General features: G+C 38.7%; 1 protein-coding gene across 3 annotated transcripts in view; it reads right to left on the minus strand.

The window, feature by feature from the left end:
* furina (furin (paired basic amino acid cleaving enzyme) a) overlaps positions 1 to 21,735 on the minus strand; it is a 137,610-nt gene that overhangs the window by 37,475 nt on the left and 78,400 nt on the right. For all 3 annotated transcript variants that reach the window (XM_041789334.1, XM_041789352.1, XM_041789343.1), the window contains 3 exons: positions 20,867 to 20,995; positions 19,204 to 19,280; positions 737 to 825 (listed from right to left, as the gene is read on the minus strand). In XM_041789334.1, coding sequence (XP_041645268.1) covers positions 737 to 825; positions 19,204 to 19,280; positions 20,867 to 20,995 — 295 coding nt within the window. The remainder of the gene's footprint in view (positions 1 to 736; positions 826 to 19,203; positions 19,281 to 20,866; positions 20,996 to 21,735) is intronic.

The following is a 21,735-nucleotide window of genomic DNA, read 5'->3' on the forward strand; positions in this document are numbered from 1 at the left end:
TTCGATTTTAACACACTGTGAAGAAAGTGATGTCAAAGTGAGGCAGCCCTCCGTCTCTTTCTGACACCACAACCACACGACTCTGAACACAGTGAGTTTGCAGTTTATAAGCTACATCTGTTCAATGTCATGCAACCAAGCAAACTACACTCCCTTGCTAAAGTACTGGAAAAGTGAAGCCAATTCCTTAATTTTTGCTGTAGACTGAAAATAGTTGGGTTTGACATCAAAACATGAATATGAGACAACAGATCAACATTTCAGCTTTTGTTCAGCCTCACTGTTCCAATACTTTCAGAGGGGAGTGTAGCTCTGTCCCTATGGAACTTCTATTGCTATGTCAACTATGATATTTCTGTGGCCATAGTGAGGGATTTTGCTCAAATCTACATTGAAACATATGTACTATGATTTGTTTGCACCAATTTCCACAGGATACTGATGTGAGACAGTCAATTTAAAATTAAGTATTCCCTTAAAGCTACATTGTCTTGCTTTTTTGAAACCTGATATCACTTTGCTTTTTAAGCACTGTGAATTTATTCAGAGGCAGTACACTTAGAGTCCACTGGTAAGCCACACTGCAGCTGTGGTGATGCTCTCAAAGAATTAGAAGCATGCTGTGCCTAGAGAGTGCACTAAAAATACCACTGTTGCTACAAAATACACAATTCAGCTGTTCCTTTTCACTCAGTGTGATTTGATCAATCATCTCCATGTGTTGTTCTGACCGTACCTCCAATCTTGGCGTTGTAGGCTACGCCAACTCCACAGAACGCATTGTTGGCCTCTGCTGCCACTTCTCCTGCACATCTTGTTCCATGCCTGGAGGGAAGAAAGTAGAGAAAATGAGATAAGTGTTAATAAAAGATGCCACTTATTAGCATGTCAGAGTCACTGACCTAATGACACAGCATTTTACTGCACACAGAGTTAATTAATATGAAGATAACGGAAGATAAACTGCTGCTTATGAAAGACTTTCCTTCTCTAATGTAGACTGAGACAAAACAAACTCAGAGAAATGTTCTTGGCTTTGATTTCTTCAAGCAAATATAAATTCCCACACTGGTCCAAAAGAAAACATTCAGCCCATGAGTGGAGACCACTGTGAATTATCCATGGCCTTCTAGCATTAGAAACCTTGGATAGCCTGCAGGGCCTTGAAACCAGTCAAAAAGAAATCAGATGACATGTTACACACACATAGGGGGGTTATGAATAAAATTTTCTGTTTTCACAACAGCTGTTTTATTACACCTGAGCTTCTGTATTAAACTCTAGCTGCAGGCGTCTCACTGTAGAGATCCGAGGAGCTGCTGCTGCAGAGGTGCTGATCATCACATTCCAGTCAGGTGCACTCTCATGGTCTGCCAGATGGATTTGCACTCCTAATGCCCTTCAAACCAGAATGCAAAACCCCCACAGGAAAGCAACACCAAATAGAGAGGACCGCTGGAGCCTCAAACACTGAGCCACACTGGGACACACACACTAAAAAATAACATTTCCTTCCAGAGGAACTTTCTATGCAGGTGGGGCTCCATTAAGGCAGCCTGGGTATCAAGCCAAATCCAAAACACAAGAATCAAAACACCTTGGCTGTAGTAGATAACCTCTTCTGGAATAATAGACTTTATCTGCTGTCAGGATTCCAGGAAAATTCAGTCAAAGGGTTGCCTGCCAAAACTGCTGTTATCAGCATTTAACTATGAAACACACATTATGTGAATTCTATCAAAACAAGAGAATAAAGATAATGTTCAATTGAGTACTGTGGGATTATATGAACTTGTGTAAAAATTGCAAGACAACCAAGCTGCAACCTCCAGTGCTGCAAAAAGAAGTCAATGTGAAAGTGCAAAATACTGCAGTTCCTCAAGCATCCACTTGGGGCTGCAAAAGCCTGTGAGTCCACATTAACATACTAAAATATTCTCATGACTTTTGAGGTATTATGTCTGGATAATCTAACACAAGAAAAAAAAGACAGATACTTGGTTGAAATACTTGTAGCGGCATCAAAGACGGCTATTACAGGAAAGTGGTGTGAGGAGGAGCCCCCCCTCAAAGAAACTGGATGGACATTGTGGAGAAAATACATCGTACAGAGAACTTTAGGCATGCTTTAAGACTTCAACAATATTTACACGCCCAACATGAAAAAAGACTTTCTGACGACAAACTTTGTATGCTATTACCTGATAAAAAGCAAATAAAATACAAGGTTAAAAAAGTAAACTTTAACCGCCGAAATTAGCATATCTGAAGCCTGGTTCAAAAACTAGGTACAGTCTGAATGGCAACAGTATTTTATTGATTAATTATTTTATTAATATATCCATTTAGATTACACTACAGCTAAAAGTTAGACATTTGCATAATTAGAGTGTGTCTGTGCTGACAGACAGGAGGCAGAGTTAGAGTGGTTTGTCAAGAGACATGAGCTTAAATTCCACATAGTCCATTTGTACAGTGATCCACTTGCAAAGCCGGGCAAATCACTCCCTTTCTACACTGAAAAAAGAAAATTGTTGACCAGCCTCAAAAGATTTCTTCAATTTGTTACACTCAATTGAACTGAGTTTATTTAATTCATGTAAATAACTTGCTACTCAAGTTAACTTCATGCAACTTGTTGACTTGAATTTAATACATTCAATTCTGTTGCTTAACAAATTGAAGACATTTTTTTTTTAAAGTAGGTCCATAGTTTTTATTTTTAGTGTAGTCAGTCTGAGCAATTCCATGGCCCTCACTCCAGAAGCGCCACTCTGCTCTGCTCTAGCTGTATGCCAGCTCTATTTTCAGTGCCGACTGCTGCTAAAACACGTCAATCTACATTGAGCAGATTGATCCAAACAGCTGGAAAAATTGTGCAAAGCAGAGACAGCACAGCGTCACTGCCAAACAAAGTTAGCTTATGAGTTGAAAAACCACTGAATTTTACATTAAACCACACATCCTTTGTAGCAAACATAAACCTTTTAAATTCTGGATGTACTCATTTATGGTGAAAGAAAAAAATAACATGAAGGATTGTTGAAATGTGCAGCAAAAAAAACAAAAAACAAAAAAAAAAACAGAAAGGCAAAATAATCTGCCATTTACTCCAAGACTGTTTTTTTTCAAGGCTGATAGGATCCAATTATTAGTAGTTCATTGATATTTGGAACTGATATGCAATCATTATGATGTACAAAATGATCAGTTAAGCCCTAGATCTATCAGCATGAGAGCAACACAGCAGAAACAGGTGTACAGGAAGTGATGCCATACACCCACTGTGTCAGTGGTACCCAGGCCTAAGTTCTGGTTGGCTTGCATTGATGAGACAACAAGTCAATCACACTGTGTTGTATGCAGGACAATTGGTTAGACTGTCAAGAGTGAAAATAAAGCCAGAAGGGAAGGCACACCTAGGAGTGGAGCCTGATACTGATTATCAGCCAAATGCCAAATATCGTCCACAGTAATGGATCAGGCTGATAAATGGTCAACCCCTAGTTTACATACTCTTCCCGCATTAACTCGTAGTTCTCCTGTGATCTTGACATTTTGAGTCTCCTGTGCTTATCTGTGCTCTAGGAACACTTTCAGTGGGAATGGTTGCTCGCTGTCAGTCGGAGCTGAGCGCCATACAGCCAAAATGCAGCGCAACAGAGTATGTAGAAAGTGGGGGTTAGTGTCCGCCTCTACTCAGCTGTTTTTCCTGTTTCTAGGTTTATATATAGTTAGTTGAAGACTGCATTCCAAATATGGTATCACCATTGCTGCCCTTCAAAACTCTGCATCAGAAACCAGGTGACTTCTCTGAGACTCAGTCCATGTTTTAAAAGTCAATAAAAAGTACCAGCATTGTTAATGAAAATTTATCTGAGGTGACTTAGCAGCAGTTTTGTTAACATAACATTTTATTCAGCTTGTGTCATTTTATGCTAATGAAAAGCAGCAATTCATGCTTCTGACAAGCAGTTATTTCACCAAAGATAAATCCAAGACTAACATCTGATGAGCAATTAAAGCTGTTCACAGTCGAGACGTCAGAGGTTACAGAAGAAAAGACCTATTTTTATTCAGCTTTTTAATTCCAATTATCTTAAAGACTTCAAGGTACAAGTATAATGATAGGTCAAAAAGCTATAATTCATCTGTAGGCCTGTTGAGATTTCTTCAGAGGTGAGCTTAAAAAAGCAGAGGTTAATGATCATGCTAGAGTCAAAATTAGCATCATATATCCAAGTGCCACTGGATCTGATTGAAATAGATTCAAAGGTTTCAGAGTGCTGAGAAGAGGTCTGTGGGTTGATTAAAAACTTATTTACAGACAGCAATGTATATATACACACACACACACACAGAAATACCATCTGGACAATTTCCCAGAGAACTTTATCTCAACATTCCTGTGAGTGTGAGTCTGTTGACTTAGACAGGCAGCATCTGTATTTGTGATGCAGCTGCTGATAAGCAGCAGCTCAGGTGTCTGTATGGGATGCAGGGCATGCACAGGCCTATACCTACAGTGTTCAGCTGAGCCTTTCTCCAAATCTCCTTTTGACACATTCATTAAAGTCACTCACATGGTAGACTGATTCACAGCATACAAATGCTGCTATGGAAGGTGAAGCTCTCAAACTCTGTATCTTATTATGCAAGCTGTTCTTGCATAATCAGGTTTTTGGGAGTTATTTTCCCAGGAGTGATAAAATGGATACAAGAAGAATCCTTTTACTGCTACCACTCAGTGTTTGGGTCAATAAGACTGTAAAGAAGAGTTCATGAGTGGGTCAAAAGCTTTGGTTAAATGTTCTTGTGAAAGCTGCCTGCATGCTGATATTAATTCAATAACGATCTCTAACATAAAGGCTTTTTCATTCAACTATTTATATTAGCATTAGAAGCGGGACCATTCTGTGTGAGTCAATCAACAATGGTTTGTCTAGATATTGACTTTTACTGTAAAATGTTTCTCTATAGTGGCTGCTTGTTATGGCTTTAAATGAAAACTGATAGTTCTATAAGATCTACAGAAAAAACTACACCATCAGCAGGAAGATTGATTTAGTTATATAAGCATATTTTTTAATGCCTGCAAATGCTGTTAATTGATTTTTACCTTCAAACATTTATCCCTGATTAGAACATTAACCATTGAAAAATGAGACTGATTTTTGTCCTTTAGAGTATACCAGTTGTGTCCAAACTATGGCCCTGGGGCCAAATGTGGTCCATCGCTCATTTTAGATTGGTTTTACCTGAGTGGGAAAAGTTTGGACACCCCTGGAATATACCAAGCAGAGACAGAGCAGGTTTGGAAAATAAATATTCCAAAGACCATGAAACTATTTTACTCTGACAGGGCCTTTTCTCCCCAGTCTTCTCCTTGTGTTTTTGTGGGTTGCCTCTAAATAATCTAGCTCCCTTACTATCAAAAACTTGCTTCACAGACTCTAAATTTCCTGAAAGTGTGATATCTGTTGCCTGTTTCTACAGGAAAAAGCTATTTGACTGAGACGCTGGACAACAATAAGATTAGAGCTCAGACCTTTTGCATGTAGACAGAAGTTTATCTTTAAAAAAAATCATCAGATATCAAAATGAACGCAAGCTTTGGTACTAAATGCACTGTCTCATTTTTATTTCCTGTTATAAAACAGGCAGATCATACAGCATGTAGACTGACCTTGCTTTCATGTTTGCAGTGTGGCCGTGTTTCCTGCCTCAAACAAGCCTTTCAGACTCCTTTCCATGACCTAGGGACTTAATAACCAGGTATGTGGGTTTCCTGTCTTAATATTCCACAAAATGATAGTTGTGGTGGGCCCCTGTACAACACGGCTTTGCCTCATTTGTGCAGAAACTGCTGTCTAGTCCATATCTGTCAAGCAAAGTAAATGGGGCTTCTTTGTTTGTTTGCACCACATCCGCGAATACCTGTATGTGTGTCTGGAAGAACTGAAGCAGATTACAGATTTCAGAAAAAATGCCTCAAAATGAAAACTTTGTGTTTATGTTTTATGTTCACACATGCCATGCATAAGTCTAAGATGAGTTAGTCAAACATCAGTTTCTGCTCATCGAAGTTTTGAACCACAATGCATGATGGGAAATATGGCTAGGATCGGGACCATTTGTTGTTTGCTACTTCTCATAAAGCATTGTAGGATAGAGTGAGTACAGTACATACAGTACAAAAAAGCTCACTCAGACTTCTGCCACCGCTGCAGAATGGCCTACCACTTCTTAGTGCCCATATGGTGAACAGGGTGTGATTTCCAACACAGCCTATTTATCAGTTCTGTGGATGAGCTGTGACCTGACGGTTTACCTTATCCAACAGCGGCTGTGATAAGTTCCAGTCCCCCACAACCTTTTGATTTTAACACACACACACACACATATGCATTTTGTTCTGTGTGACAGTGAATAGTCCTCTGGATGTATCTCTGTAGCATAGTTCTGCTGAAGGCTCATTCAACAGACATGGGCAGTGGAATCAAAGAGGTAACAGAATAAAACCAGATAGATAATGGATGAACTGGCGTCATCACTTGTGTTTTTTCTTTTTTTTTTTTTAAACCAGGTGGTAATGAGAATAGCCACAGGTGTGCATTCAAGTGATGGAATTGGCACAGGTGCTGTTTGCACAGGAAGAGGTCTATGGTTTTTGATTGTGGACAAACCATAGAAAGACAGGTGGCTTTTTTATTTCTTTTGTTCCTGTTCATGAATAAATGTGACACCATAGCCAAAGTCTGCTTGCTCAGTAAAGCACTTTATGATTGACAACAGAGGATCCAAAGATTGTTTGGGAAATACACAAGAGCCGCGCCACACCAAGAGAAAAATGTACGCCAACAGGATGGATGTAAATATTAAAGAGGCAGCAAGTTATTTTGGGTATTTTTTTTCTCTATGAACAAATTAGTTAATTGGCTGGTCCCTGTCCTGTTATATCATTAAACATTTTATTCATCTTTATTTAGACTCAAAAATCACTGAGGGCGAGCCCTCATTTACAATGACGTCAAGCAGATAAATTAGGAAAATGCATGATATCATACATATTCAAAAGATACAAAGTATATTAGCAAGTTAGAAATACATCATATCAATCAGAAAAGGCACATCAAAGTCAGGTGAAACAAGTGCAATCAGAGCACAAGAAATTCAGCATTAATGATTTGAAATGCCCCACAGTAACCAGTTCTTTGATTTTTAAAGTGCTCTGCAGTGAGTTCCAAGCATATGGTGCAAAGAAACTAAAGACAGATCTGCCGAGCTCAGAATGAACTCTTGGAACCTTGAGTGTAAGCCAGTCACTTGAACGGCTATTATGCGTTCCAGAGAACCAGGCTAACATGGAGGAGATGTAAGGAGGCAGCATCCCAAGTAGAGCTTTGTATATAAACATGTGTGTATGCAGGTCGTGTCTCTCTGAGAGTGACCATCCAACCTTACTATAAAGGATGCAGTGGTGAGTGTTAAAGGCAGCTCCTGTGATAAACCTAAGTACAGAGTGGAAAACTGCATCCAGGGGTTTTAGAGTTGCAGCTGAGGCATGCCTATACAAAATATCCCCATAATCCAACACTGAAAAAAAGTTGCCTCAACCAAAGTTTTTTAACAATGCAGAGGAAAATAAGATTTGTTTCTATAGAAAAAGCCTTTTTTTTTGGACAAAGTTTTCTTACCAAATTAGAAATATGATTTTTAAAAGTAATTTTCTCATCTATCCAAATGCCAAGATATTTATATTCTGACACTCTTTCAATATTGGTGCCACCATGAGTAGTAATAATGACACTCCTAAAATCAATGTTTTTAGCTCTAGAAAAGAACATAAATTTGGTTTTCTCTGCATTCAGAACTAACCGGTGATTGGTCAGAGCAACCTCCAAAACATTAAAGCAGCTCTGAAGCGAACACACAAATACGTTGAATGCTTACACACAAAAAATGAAAAATTAAGGTAAAGGACGATGACAATCTGAAACATGTCTTAGTTAATTTGGTGCTCCTCATAAAAAATCTGGAGCCCGCTCTGACCTTTCTAAAACACCATCCATCACAGTGACAACACGCACACACATAGCAGTCAGCCTCATGACGCTTCATTAGACCTGTAAATGTTAATTCATATAACAAATGACACCCAAGGAAAAGATTTAAACAGTTTATGTCCCTAATCCCCAAATGTGGGATTACATCACAGCTAATTAAAGGCCTTTACTGTGTGAGTGCATATGTCAGCAGGATGAGCAGTCATAATGAGACGTCTCAGGGAGCCACCGATCCTCTGACAATAAGAGCAAAGCTCCACTGCATGTCCTCAATTTCTCCGTGTGCACACACACACACACACACTTCTACCATTGAGGCTGACATCAAATGTAGCAAAACCTGGATCCAGTCTCCAGGCTCCCTGAGAAAGGAGGCCGGAGAGACATGGCAGCTGAGTGCTGGAGATCATCACATGAAGTGCTGCAGTGAAAATAGTGGAGGACATTGTCTGAAGGAACAAAGAGCTGTCTGTCAATACAAGCATGGCATTGTTCAATCAGTTGTTAACAAGTAGCAGGATTAATTATCAGCGCCTGAAGATCTGTCTGATAGATGATTCTCTGACGTGCTAGCACTCTCAGTCTTTATTTTCTCATTTCTCAGGGAGAGGTATGGAATCTATCTGCATCCACTTATTTAAAGCCTCATTATAATCCAATCTGAATCCCAAACACTTTCACCAATGAACAACAACAGCTGAACCATCTGGTTATGAACAAGATGAATAAGTCACACAGTTTGACTGAAGATTAATCAAGCACAAGGTTTAACTGGGTTTGATCTCAAGTAATCTCAGAAATCATCAAAAATTGTCTGCAATCATGGTCTATCATTGGATGAGAGACAATGACTGCCTCTGTGGGATGAAGCCAATTTCACTGTAACTTTGTTGAAGTCACTGTTATCGCAAAACAGCTCCAACTAAAGTCTCCATTTCACTGCAGCATACAATGCTGTCATTTCCTGGTTTATAATGTCTCCCTAAGGAGCACTGGTTCATCTTTTTCTCATAAATCTAAGTTCAGCAGCAGATCAGTTTCAAGTGGGCTTCACCCTTCTTCATTTTAGTGAGATGAGTTTCATAATAAAACCAATTTTCTTGTGATTAGCCAAAATAAAGTCATGAGCAAATTTATAACAAGTAAAAGTTGAAGCTCTGTCAGGTCTGCTCCTTACGAGAGGAGAGAACAACTTTTGAAACGTTTCTTTGTTGAACGGCACCCATATTGAATATTTCTAGTTGGGGAATTTAAATACTGATTGGGTTTCGATGGACAGCATCAAGCAGATTTGTGGCTCAGGTTGAAATATCTGATCTTTAATGGATCTTTAGCTGCTCTTTTACAAAGATATGCGGTTGTACAGACAGATTAGTCACCGATGGAATATTGCATATGTGAGCTGGTATGTCAACACAGATTTTTTTCAACCTGTTTTAACTTTTGTTTTTTTCTTGCATATCCCCAACCTGTTAATTCAGAAATGGCCAATACAGTCTGGATTACAACAGAAACCAGTACTCCTCACCTATTAAAAATCCAGATCCCTGAGTAAAGATTTTTATGTAGAATCTGTAAGGGGAGATTAACTTATTTAATACATTCTGTTTGGCATTTATACCATCTATTAAAATGTTGCTGTTAAAGAGCTACTTATCTACACTGAGTTTTTATGAGTGCCCTCCCCCTCTGTAACCATAGCCCTGTTCACACATGCATAAAACTCCTGGAAAACATTTGGATGTTTAAGGGGTGAGCTGTGTGGATGAGCAACAGATAAGGATAAACTTTATTGTCCCCATGGGGAAATTAGTCATGGACTGGAGTGCCACAAAGAGCACAGACCACAGTCAGTGCATCCATCACACAAATTAGACAATGAACAAATGAAGCACACAGAAAAACAAAAGGCAGTCTTCTCTGTCACCAGATGACAATTAGAGTTACACAGACTAGCTCATACTGAACCATCCTCTCTAAAATCACAAATAAACACAGAATCATCAGTGTTTATTCAACTCCCATAGCGTTAAATTTGACATTTACTCAAGTTTATATAATTCTCAAGGGGTCCAAGTTGATTTTACACGTTGGAAAGTAATATTTTAACTTTCTTAAGGTGTTAATTTTTAACACTCGCAGTGTTATTTATAACAAATTAAAGTGAGTTTGTTAGTTCCTTTGACTTTGAGTGTTAATTGAAGTATTCCCTTGTTTTATTAAGACCTCTCCATGTACTTACCATACTCAACTGACTTTTCCACCACATGTTAAATACCTGTGACAAGGTAGTGTACCTTGAAATGTACAAATTAGAGAGACAAAGCCTGGTAAAAGTGTCCTTTGAAGTCATTAAATTCAACAGATGGGATGTCACTAACTCAGAGGATAACCGCTCATGGTGCAAAAGCATATAATATGGAAAACAACAACAATCAACCAGAAATGTGAGCAGATGAATCCCAGCACCGATCTTTGTACATTTACGCACATCTAAAACATCGGAGAGACATCTATACACTCTGCCCAAGGGCATGATGGTAAAGCTATACCCACATATCAACCCAGATTGGAAATGACAGTGGGCAGAGCTTACTGTTATTGACTCTCTGCATAGTTGGATTAACACTGTCAAGTAACTCCAACATTGAAGACAGTTTCACCCAGAATGGAGTTAGAGTTGTACTTTAGGAGTTCAAATCAACTTCAAAATGTTTAACACTGAGATATCAACACTACAGCTTTGTACATGTCACTGAATACATAATAAAAAAGGCAACATGCCCAGTGTGAAAAAAATGAGGTGAAACCGCAATACAAAGCAAAAAGATAAACCATGGTAAAGCATTACAAGTCGCACAAACAGCCTAACTTTTCACCTGACTTCACCTGCCATCCCTTCAGAAAAATTTCCACTTGAAGTCAAGGTGAGCTCATAAGAGAACATAGCCAGAAATATTCAGGATACTTACGTGAGAGTGAGAGAGGGTGATGACATTTATATCTTGCAACCTTTGCAATCAAACTTTCATGTAATGAAATGGCTTCATAACATTTTCAGTTGGCTGGGATGTAACTCTCTGATCTTTTGTTGATAACTTGAAAATGTCAAACCACAATAGCATTAATATAAAAGAAAATATTCTAATCATAGCGCTGTATAGCACATTCTGTTGCTTTGTCCGCCACTTCTGCATTGTTCTTTTTACATCATGCCCCTGTTCGACAGATATTGTCTCATGCTATGAGCAAAGCTGCCCATAATGGGGGAAAAAAAGGGGAGAGCTTTCTGGGGACAAGGCAAACTGGGGGCCCAGGGAGGTCAGCAAAATCATGGTAAAGTTAAGCGATAGCCACATTGTTTTTTCCTGAATCACAATCACTGTTATCAAAGCAAAAAATATTTAAACTAGAAAAGCACTCGGAGAGCATAGACCTCCACCATTAGCCCTATCTCCCAATAGTAGTGAATCTTTAAAAAAAATTCCTGGTTCCAGACGGTGATCCGTATCACTCCCAAAATCTAATCAGTTCTTCCTTATGCCATTTCTGACATTTCCTGAAAATTTCATCAAAATCCGTCAATGACTTTTTGAGTTATGTTGCTAACAAACTAACTAACAAACCCTGCCCATCACATAACCTCCTTGGCGGAGGTAAAAAGTGTATATAGCCTTCTTCAAAATGTCAACCACCTATTCTAAAACAGAACTGAAATTGGTTTTAAGTGGCAAAAATGAGTTTAAAGTAGGGGTGTCCAAACTTTTTCCACTGAGGACCACATGCATTTTTATGTATGTTTTGTATCAGTTTTATGTGGGACAACAAATGGAAATTAGCGACTCTCTAAATCTGGTGCAACCATGTTTTCATTTACTTTGTATGGATGATCAATGTCATTGCACACTGTCCTTCAATAAATAAATAAACTAAATTATGTGGAGAAATTTAAGGTTGGCGGATCCACATTGAGAAAGCTCTCTTATTATGTGTTAAAGACAGTGAATCCAATGTTAAAATGTTTAAAATATTTATAGAAAAATATCCTACATCACAGCTTTCCATTAATGGCTTTTTAAAATAAAAAGCTCATAACTGTTAAGGATTTTGGGATTGCCAATCAGAATTCAGGGGGCCTTCCCCTCTAGATCTGCCCCTGGTTAGGGGCAAAAGACACACCTTTCATGGTGACAGCTCATCTCCAGGTTCAGAGTCAAAACAAGAGCAAACTACAGGAAGTTGTGTAACTTTATAGTAGTGATGGTACTTAAGATGATTACAGCTGTCTGCTTTCTAAACCGGACCAAAAGATGGAGCAGGAAAAGGAACAAATGTGCGTGATTAGCGCTATTTTCTGCTGTAATCCGTGGTCTTTACTACCAGGGTGCTATGAATGGAGTTTTTGGTTTGGTAGTTTATTTTTCACTATTCATGTTTCTAACTATAGTGATTTAAAAAAATAAACATGTCAACCATTTCTTCTTGGCAGATGTTAGTTTACAAATTAACTCTGAGCTCCGAGTCCGTGGGCCGCGGTTTGGACACCCCTGGTTTAAAGTGACAAAAATGGGCAGAAAAGATGGTAAAAATGGATTACAAAGTAGTAAAATGGGTTAAATGAGGCAAAAATGCACCCAAGAGGTAAAAAATAGGCAGAAAGTTCACAAATTAGTTGAAAGTGGTCAAAAGGGGCAACTAGTGGCTAAAATGGATTTAAATGGGAAAAAAGGGTCAGAAAAGTGGTGAAAATTGGTTACAAGTGACAAAAATGGATCTAAAATGGGTGGAGAACTTGGTGAAATAGGATCATAAAGAGACAAAAATTGGTTTATGATGCCAAAATATATTTGAAGTGGCATAATGTTTCCTGGGTCAAGGGGCCTAGAGAAATCTGGAGGCAGGCCTGGCTGTGAGAAGAGCATATGTGAAAATGGGTCATGTAGCATTGAAGTTCATTACAAATCTTAGGGCCCTAACTCATCATGGCTCCCTGTATGCTCAAGACTGGCTGGCCTTTATTGTCAGCCCACAGACTAAATCATTTGCAAGTCCTTATTCCCTCTTACTTATGTAGTTTCATTAACATATAAAAAAAGGTGGAAGGCAGCTATAGCCTTTGCTCTGTGATTGAGTCACAAGACCTATTTTTGCTCTTGGTCCCAAAAAAGCATCTTAAAATGGGGAAAGGGGGGTTTATGTATGCCTGCAGCTTGGAATCTGCTGTAAGAGGATTTGGGTCTGAGTCTCAGATCTTTATAAAAGAAGATTGTAGGTGTTGGAGGAAGATGTATCAGGTTGTAGATTGGTTGACTAATGAATTTCAGCTATGTGACCAAGGATGAAATCACCACTTGTGATATTTTTTTTGTTGTATGTCTATCTGGGTTAAAATACACTACTGCTCTTCATAGCTAGGTAACTCTTGCAAAAGAGATTTCTCAGTATCAATGAAGCTTTATGTGCTGAATAAATAAATAATCTTGAGCATCATGTTTAATTTTTAAAGCCTATAGACCTACAATACTCAAGTTTTTTAAAATACTTTACAAACTACCAGCAGACTCAAACAAAAGCAAGTCAAGAAACATTGACCTTGTGGGTTCCTGCCAACCACTGAGGTGATGCAAACTTTCATAACTCATAACTCTGTTCTTACACAATCTTTAATTTTATCAACACACTGTAAGATCAACAAGTGATTTCTATTTAAAACACATTTTTGCCTTCACTAATCCTGCTCAACCAAACTTTGATAGAAGAATTCACCCACACGTCTTGGAAAAAGAAACAGGACAAGTTTGTAAAAGCCTTGTGTATCGAGGGCCTACTGCAGTAATCTCAGGATTCCCACATCATACATAATGGTGATGATAGGAGATGCTGGAGAACAAAGGGGAATTTCAGTAAAGCCTTGTTCTGATTACAGCAAGGACAATCCCCATGGCAGATTCCACTCACACAGACTAACTCGAGTTACAGTTGGCTGCAGGCCTAAGGCCAAAAACACGATCAGTATTCATAACCACAGCTGGAAGAGCCATTATCGCTGTGAAAAACCTTAACTGTCTGTCTCTGGAGACATGCCAAAGAGGTATGCTATTGTCATGGACATGTCTCTAAGCTGTGTCAGTGGAATGACTGGAAAAATGTTTACCAGAACCTGCAAGGCCATCAAAAAGATAAAGGGAGAAAGGACGCTTTTTTTTTTTTGGCTCATTAAATCTGCTACTGATGCTGCAAGATTTCATGTGCTGGAAAACACAGCTCAGTCCTGGTGCCACTTCTAATCAGAAAGACTCAACAAGTTCTGAAATGTTCTCCTATAGTTTGCGAAACAGAGAAGAAATTTGATAACAAGATGACCAAAAGGAAAAGTAGCAAAAAACTTAAACCATGAGAACAAAAACTACAGAGTCAGAAATGCAGACTGGGAACTTCCTCCCTAAAATAAATCACTGTGGGAACAGCAAGTCCAGCACCACAATGGCATCTGTGACTATGATCAAGTCATAATGACTGTGCTTTATCAAAGATATCTCCAGAGGATATCCGCCTATCAGCACCTGTGTCCAGCCAGACTTAAAGTGGTTTGTCTTGTTATGATTTCGGCCATGATGTATTTTGTTATACTATTGTTTGCTCCAAATTGGCTGTGCCAAGTGTCTGGTGCTGTTTTTCTGTTTATGTGCCTGCTGCTGATTGGTAGAGGTATTACCCCATCTAAGGCACTAGAGGATATCACCACAGCAAAGGCAAACCCCATCTTTCTCTTATCTCTACCAGCCATGCCACAGTGATGCCTCTGATTAGTTTGGTTATCTCTTTGTTAGACTTTTTTGTTTGTTATCTTAAGCTGATTTATCCTGAAGTCATTTTCTAATTATTACCTACATTCATCTAAACTAATTGAAAAAAAATCTTCATTTTTGTTTACAACTCTGCTTGCTTGGGAATTGAAGGACATGGGAATTTTTTATTTTGTGTCCTGGCCACACCAACACAGCAGTAACAGTCTCCACTACTAACTATCATGCTTCCTGCCTAGATCCCTGCTTATTTTGTAATTGCACTGAGATTAATTTAACTTTGGACAAAAGGATCTTCTACATAAGGTTTAGAATTCAGTAAAGGTTTAAGTAGTATTCTGTTAAGAAATATCTGGGCTGCTGGTTTGGCTTAGTCAGTCAAGCAGGCACCACATTCACCGTAAAGCCAAAGAGTTGAAGGTTGTTAATAATCAAAAAATAAAAAACATGAGATGAGTTAACTTAAAAATCCAGAATAGCTATTTCAACTCTGTTTTTTGAGTCAGTAGAACACATTTTAGTTTTAAGCAAACAGTACTCAATCACATTTTTTTTGTCATTATACTCACAATGTTTAAAAATCATCCCTCTATCTGCAGAATTTTTCTACAATACCTTTGTCATTAGACACTTTTGCACCACGAGTGAAGTTACTGACTCAGAGAAGTCCCACCCTTGGTGGAGCAGCCACATACACAACTGATGGTTTACTGAACATGATGGAAGAAGACTCTCTGGTGCAGAATGCACTCATCTGTTATTGTCACTTACGTTGGTCTTGAGATTAAACTATGGGATAGTAATAAGTGAAAACTGCAGTGTATGAAGAAGAATAAATGGAGCTTAATGAAAAACACTTAAACATGTTGTTTTGAGTTGGCAAATTACACTACATTTTTAAGTGTAGGAAAGTTACCACAGTGTAAGCAGGGTTCTAACACAGCTTTAAAAATGAAATTTAACACTTTTAAAGACCTAAACTGAGAAAATTCTATACCATTTTGTAGTGTGCCTTGATGAAAGTGAAGGTGTGTGTTAGTAATTTGTACAACTATATGTTATTTAATTGTACATTGTGTAAAGATACTGTATGCCTCAAGATTTGGCTTGATTTTAGGTGTGCCATGTGCAAAAAGTTCTGATCGAGAGCAAAGTAACACTAAGTTCACTAGTAAAAATAAGACTTTTAATGGCCTTTAATTTCAAAAGTCAGATTTAAGACTTTTTGAGACTTCAAGGATCTGCAGGAACCCTGGTACAGTGTTTTTACACAATTAGTTGCCTCCGTTGTTTTGAGTTCAATTAACTCATCTGGGATTACAGTGCAACTTGCACATTTTAACTTGAGTCTAATCAAAATGTAATATCCACTATTTAAAAAAACTTTGACATAATCAGTTCAAAATGTTTTAGTATTTTCATCTCTTTCAGTTTGTGTGCGAAAGTTCTGTCACATAGTTGCTGGATCAACTCCCAGTCTTCCTGGACACTATTTGGAGCATGACATCCTGAATCTCAATAGCTGTCCCATGAAATAAAGTCCAAAAGGCCCTCAAACATGTATACAAATATAGAAAAATAAACAATATCCTCCTGCTGTCTTTTGTTGTTGATGGTAGTTTTTTTCTTTAGATCTATTAGTAATCATTTTTTATTTGTTTCATAACTTGCTAAAAACCTCTTGCAAGAACTGTAAAATTATCCTGTAGCATTAGACCAAATATTTTCCTTTATTTTTCTTTCTGACCTCCTTCATTTCATCTTTGGACAGATTTTATTTCTAAAAGATCTACTTGGAAGGGATGAGAACGGAAAAAATCAACATGACTACTGTAGAGACTAAAGTCAGCTAATTATATCTTTGCGGGGCATGTAAGGCCTAATCATATAGGCAGTTCAAACATCAAGTCAGCCTAAAAAAAGGACATGTTTTCCACATTTTTCTCCCCACATTGCTCCTGGAGGCCCAATAGATAGATTGGCTCATTTGACATTTGCCTGAAATGCCACATTACCAGCCTAAGCCTGGGTCCATCATTGTATTGATCTTTTTATTTTCAAAGTTCCACTTCACAGCCTTATACAGAGTCTTGTACACACCATCTTTCACTCAATTGCTTTCTCTCTCTTGCATTAGCTTAATTACTTTCTAAAAAAAGTCACTGGGGCTCTAGAGGCTGTAGATAGCAGTGTTTGCTGTTCATTAGTCTTTTGGCTGTGCGTAGCCTCAAAGGTAAATCTGAACAACTGTTTTTGCTTCGCTTGTTCTTAAGTCTGGTAATGGTTCAAGCCAGTTCACTAATGAGCGGCCTTTAGGACAAAAGGTCTGACCGTGTTTACGGAGGATGCTACAGAGGGGAATAAGAAGAAAGTGTCTAGCAAGGGATCAGTATGGATTGGTGCTGTTGCTGGTAAATAGATCCCTTCATCTGTCACTGTGCGTCAAATATTTCTTTTTTTTTTTTTCTTTCATGTGTTTTCTTTAAGCATTAGTGCATCATTAAGGTAATTTGCATTTTTTGTGGCACATGTTGAATAGTGTAAATCTATCAAATGGAGCATAAGCCGTGTCCTTAATCAAGAACCATTTGGTCCTGTATTGTCCTTACGCCTAAGTACCAGTTTTGCCAAGTTTAATCCAGAAAAAGCACATTTGGAAAGCATCCTGATAGGACTCAGAGGAAATCCTGGAAAGAGGAACACCTCGGTCTCATGGCGTCTTAGATAAACATGTGGGTGAATGGTTACATTGCTGCTGGAACCATCCTCACAGCCTCCTGTATGCTGAGAAAGAAAGACAGCTTTATGGAGGTGAACAGAGTTAGGCTTTCTGCAGGGAACAGACACATACAGTCCTACACAACCTCGCACATTTTCATGCTCGCCCACAGGTTGTTTACACATGCATCTGCACCAACCCACTGCAAAGCAAAGGAAACACACACCGCACAAACACAGACACACAAATATGCTCCATCACATTTCATCCAGCCACGAGGAAGACACAGAGAGCTGGGTGGCAAGAGATAAGGGCTGAGGTAAGTGAGGGTTGGAAAGAGGGGCAGCCAGAACGAGGAAACATCAATAGCGAGTGTCTTGGCTGGGCTCTGGGCCACTGCGAGCCCCCAGAAGAGCTTAAGCGTGCTTTGGCATAGATTGAGGATCTGTAGAGTTGCACCAAAGGGATGTTCTCCCACATTCTTTTACATGAAATTTTCCATTTACGGTTTTGTTGATGGCGCTGGTGACAACAGTTACAGGCACTGGCAAAGAATCTTAAAAACACTCAGTTCAGGCTGAAATAGAAAGCAAAGGCATATTCTTTGAACCAATTCCTTGTTTAGGGGAACTTTACTGATAGCTGTGTGTTCTTTTGCACACTATTTTGAGCTTTGAAACAATTACACACCCACTACAACTAGCCTCCACCTTTGATATATTCCACAAAGCCTTCAAAGAGTTGATACAATATTGGCATAGTTACGGTAAGTTAAGGTCATTCTGCAGCTCTGACCACCTCCCTCAGGCCTTTATATTCATGGTGCTCGCTCCTAGCCCCTGTCTCTGCTGGGGACGTTTGATTTCCATCCATGCCTAACTTTAATCTTCTGTGCCTATCACCAGTAATCACAGTCAGCCTCAAAATAAAAAAGCCTCTCAGACAAGCCAGTGGCTCACAACCGGCAGATTAGGATCAGAAATTAAAGTCAGAAGGAAGCAGGTGGTCTAAATGAAGGAAGACAAGGGCCAAGAGATTTGCTAATTCATTAACACTGATGAACTTAATTTAATCAATTCTCTGAGAGACATCACTGCGGAGATAAACAGCTCCTAATGTCAACAGCAGAGGCCACTGCAATAAAGCTTGTTTTTTCACATAGCACCTTAATCTGTGTGTAGATTTACACAACTCAGAGATGCCCTAGTGGTGCCTGACTTAGGAGGCTCAAACAAATCCACAAACTTTAAATCAGGGACAAGTTTTTAGAGTAGTAACTGTGCATTTTTGGAACAGAACAAAAAACATGAAATGGAAGAAAATTAAAATGTCTTGGACAAAACAAACCCCACAGGCGCTGGCCTTTAATTAGTTTGTTTCCTATAAATGTTGCCCTTTTGACTAAGCAGTGGGTGATAAACAGCCACCGGCCTATTTACACATCAGCTGTCAGCCATCAGACAGTGAGGGGCAAGAATTAATGAGCACGTGTAATTTCAGCCTGACATGTCTTCCACACAGCCATTATTGAGAAAACACAAGCATGTGGTGACAGGGCGGTCTGGAGGGCAAAGAGAAGAGTGGGAATAAAAGCGTAAGTGAAGGTTTCTACCTGTTGTCATTAAGCTGTGTGTATCGAGGCTGTGGATCTGGGTCTCCATCGTTCACATCGTAGCTTGCATCTGGGTCCTGGGAGAAAAAAGATATGCCACTAGTCAGTATGTTAACACGAAGTTGGAGAAATTCAGTTGAGTTTGTTAGACTAAAACTGAATGTTTAAACTACATGTAAACATGTTGGTGCTTGTATATTGATTAATCAAGCTGTAACTGTAGCTCAACTTAACTGTGTGTGTAAATAAATTGTCAGATACAAATACAGCCTATTCTCTGTTTAAAATAGGGACGGGAGAAAATATGGATATTGTTCTCCTGCAAGTAGCAAGATTCTTTGATCTCTAGTGCCAAATATTGATATTCTAAGGGCACCATTATTATTACCAAAACATTACACTGTTTTTTTACTCTATTATTGATCTTATAAATCAGTCATGGTTAATATAATTTGGCTTTTTTTTTTCAACAAAAATACAAAAAACATCTTAAATGGCAAAGTAAAAGAACATTTCTACAAAGTTATTTTGATTGAATAAAATGTGAAATGTAAATTAGTGAGTGCATAAATATTCACCCCCTTTAGGTCAATATTTAGTAGATCCACCTTTGGCTGCAATCACAGCACTAACTCAGTGTGGATAGGTTGCAATCAGACTTGCACAACTTGACACTGCAATGTTACTTCATTCTTCTTTGCAAAACTGCTCAAGCTCTGTCAGGTTGTACAGGTATCAGGCATGAACAGTCCTTTTCAACTCCAGCCACAAATTCTCTATTGCATTGAGGTCTGAGCTTTGACTCAGCCACTCCAGAACATTCACCTGTCTTCTCCTAAGCCGTAGTGCTCTTGCAAACTAAAAAAGGCTGTCCTCCAGGATTTTCCTATTTTTCCACATTCATTTTACCCCTTTTACCCAAGCCTTCCCGGGCCGGCTGCTGAGAGACATTCCCATAGCTGGATGCTGTATCACACTGGGGATGGTGTGATTGTGTCGATGTGCAGTGTTTGGTGTCCACCAAACATAGCATCTTGGCTAAGCCTGATCTAGGGAGATTTAAACATGTGACCAGTATTCCTTCCATTTCTTGAAGATGGATTCAGCTGAACTCTGGGGGGTGTTCAGAGCCACAGAAATTTTTTGTATGCATCCCCTGACTTATATTCTCAATAACTTTTTCTCTGAGTTACTTGGAGTTTTCTTTTGTCTTCATGGTGTAATAGGAGCCAGGAATACTGATTAGCCAGGGACTGGACCTTCCAGACACTGGTGTTTTTCTACTACAATCACTTGAGACACATTCACTGCACTAAGGTGATCCCATTTCACTAAATATCGGACTACTAGCACCAGTTGGCTGGACCTCTGTTGAATTAGGCTAGTCACTTTACAGGGGGTTAATTTTTATGCAGTCACTTATTTTATTTTACATATTTTTTTTCAATTGACATTACTTTGTAAAAATCTGTTTTAATTTAAACATTAAATTGGATTTATTTTGACAAATCATTATGACCATGATCGATTTCTAAAATCATTAAAAGGGTAAAACATCCAAGGGGATGAATACTTTTTATAGACACTATATTGTGTTAGCTGTGACTTTAAAGAGCTGAAACAGTTGCGTTTTATGTAGAAGCTATTAAAGATTCATACTCACATAGTTCTGCTTCAGGTCTGGATGGTTCTTCTCTATTCCATCATCCAGGATTGACACCACCACACCTTTACCTGTGTAGCCCAATTGCCATGCAGCTTTGGCATTCAGGTCACGGTGGTTTCCATTATACTGTGGATGGAGAAGGCAAATAACTTAGATGGAATCTAATTTATGGGGAAGACACCTGAGAGCTGACAGGACTGTGCTTTTAACTAAATCCTGAAGGGCTTACTCCAAAAAAGAAGGCAATCACTGAAGACATTTAGATGAAGGGTGAAGTATTAGGGAGAAGTGTGCTGCTTATTGAATTCACTCATTCGTTCTTGTAGTGAAAAGTTTCTCACTGAGAGGGGAAAAGGTACTGCAAGGTCACAAAGAGTATCTCCATTCTGAAAGCATCAGTGCATGTGTGCATTTGTTGCATTTCTAATTAATATCAAGCAGAGCAGCAGCATCAAGTAATGATTCGCTTTTTGATATGCTCTTGACATTCAACCTGACTTTTGTTTTTCATGTTGTTCAAAACTTACCTTACTTAGAGGCTATCACCTTCATATTTCATGTGTCTGATGGCTTCATGTAATCCATTTCATAAACTTGGAGATGTACCTTATGTCACAAGGAAAGATTTGTTCCTGTAACATTTTTCATGCGTCAACCATCAGGAGGAAAATCAATTAAAACTGAAAATTATGATCTGCAATGCTGATTCAGATTGTAAAAAGCCTTTTGCTTATGGCTCGGTAGTGTCATTTTGAACAACACCCTTTAAATAAGTCCTTTTTTTATACTTTTAATGTCAGAATTCTCTCTACAGACCAAAAGCTTGATCTTCTGCTTAAAATCTCTGCTTTAAAACTAGGATTGAT

The sequence above is a fragment of the Cheilinus undulatus genome, linkage group 1 (assembly GCF_018320785.1).
Source record: "Cheilinus undulatus linkage group 1, ASM1832078v1, whole genome shotgun sequence".
Lineage (NCBI taxonomy): Eukaryota > Metazoa > Chordata > Actinopteri > Labriformes > Labridae > Cheilinus > Cheilinus undulatus.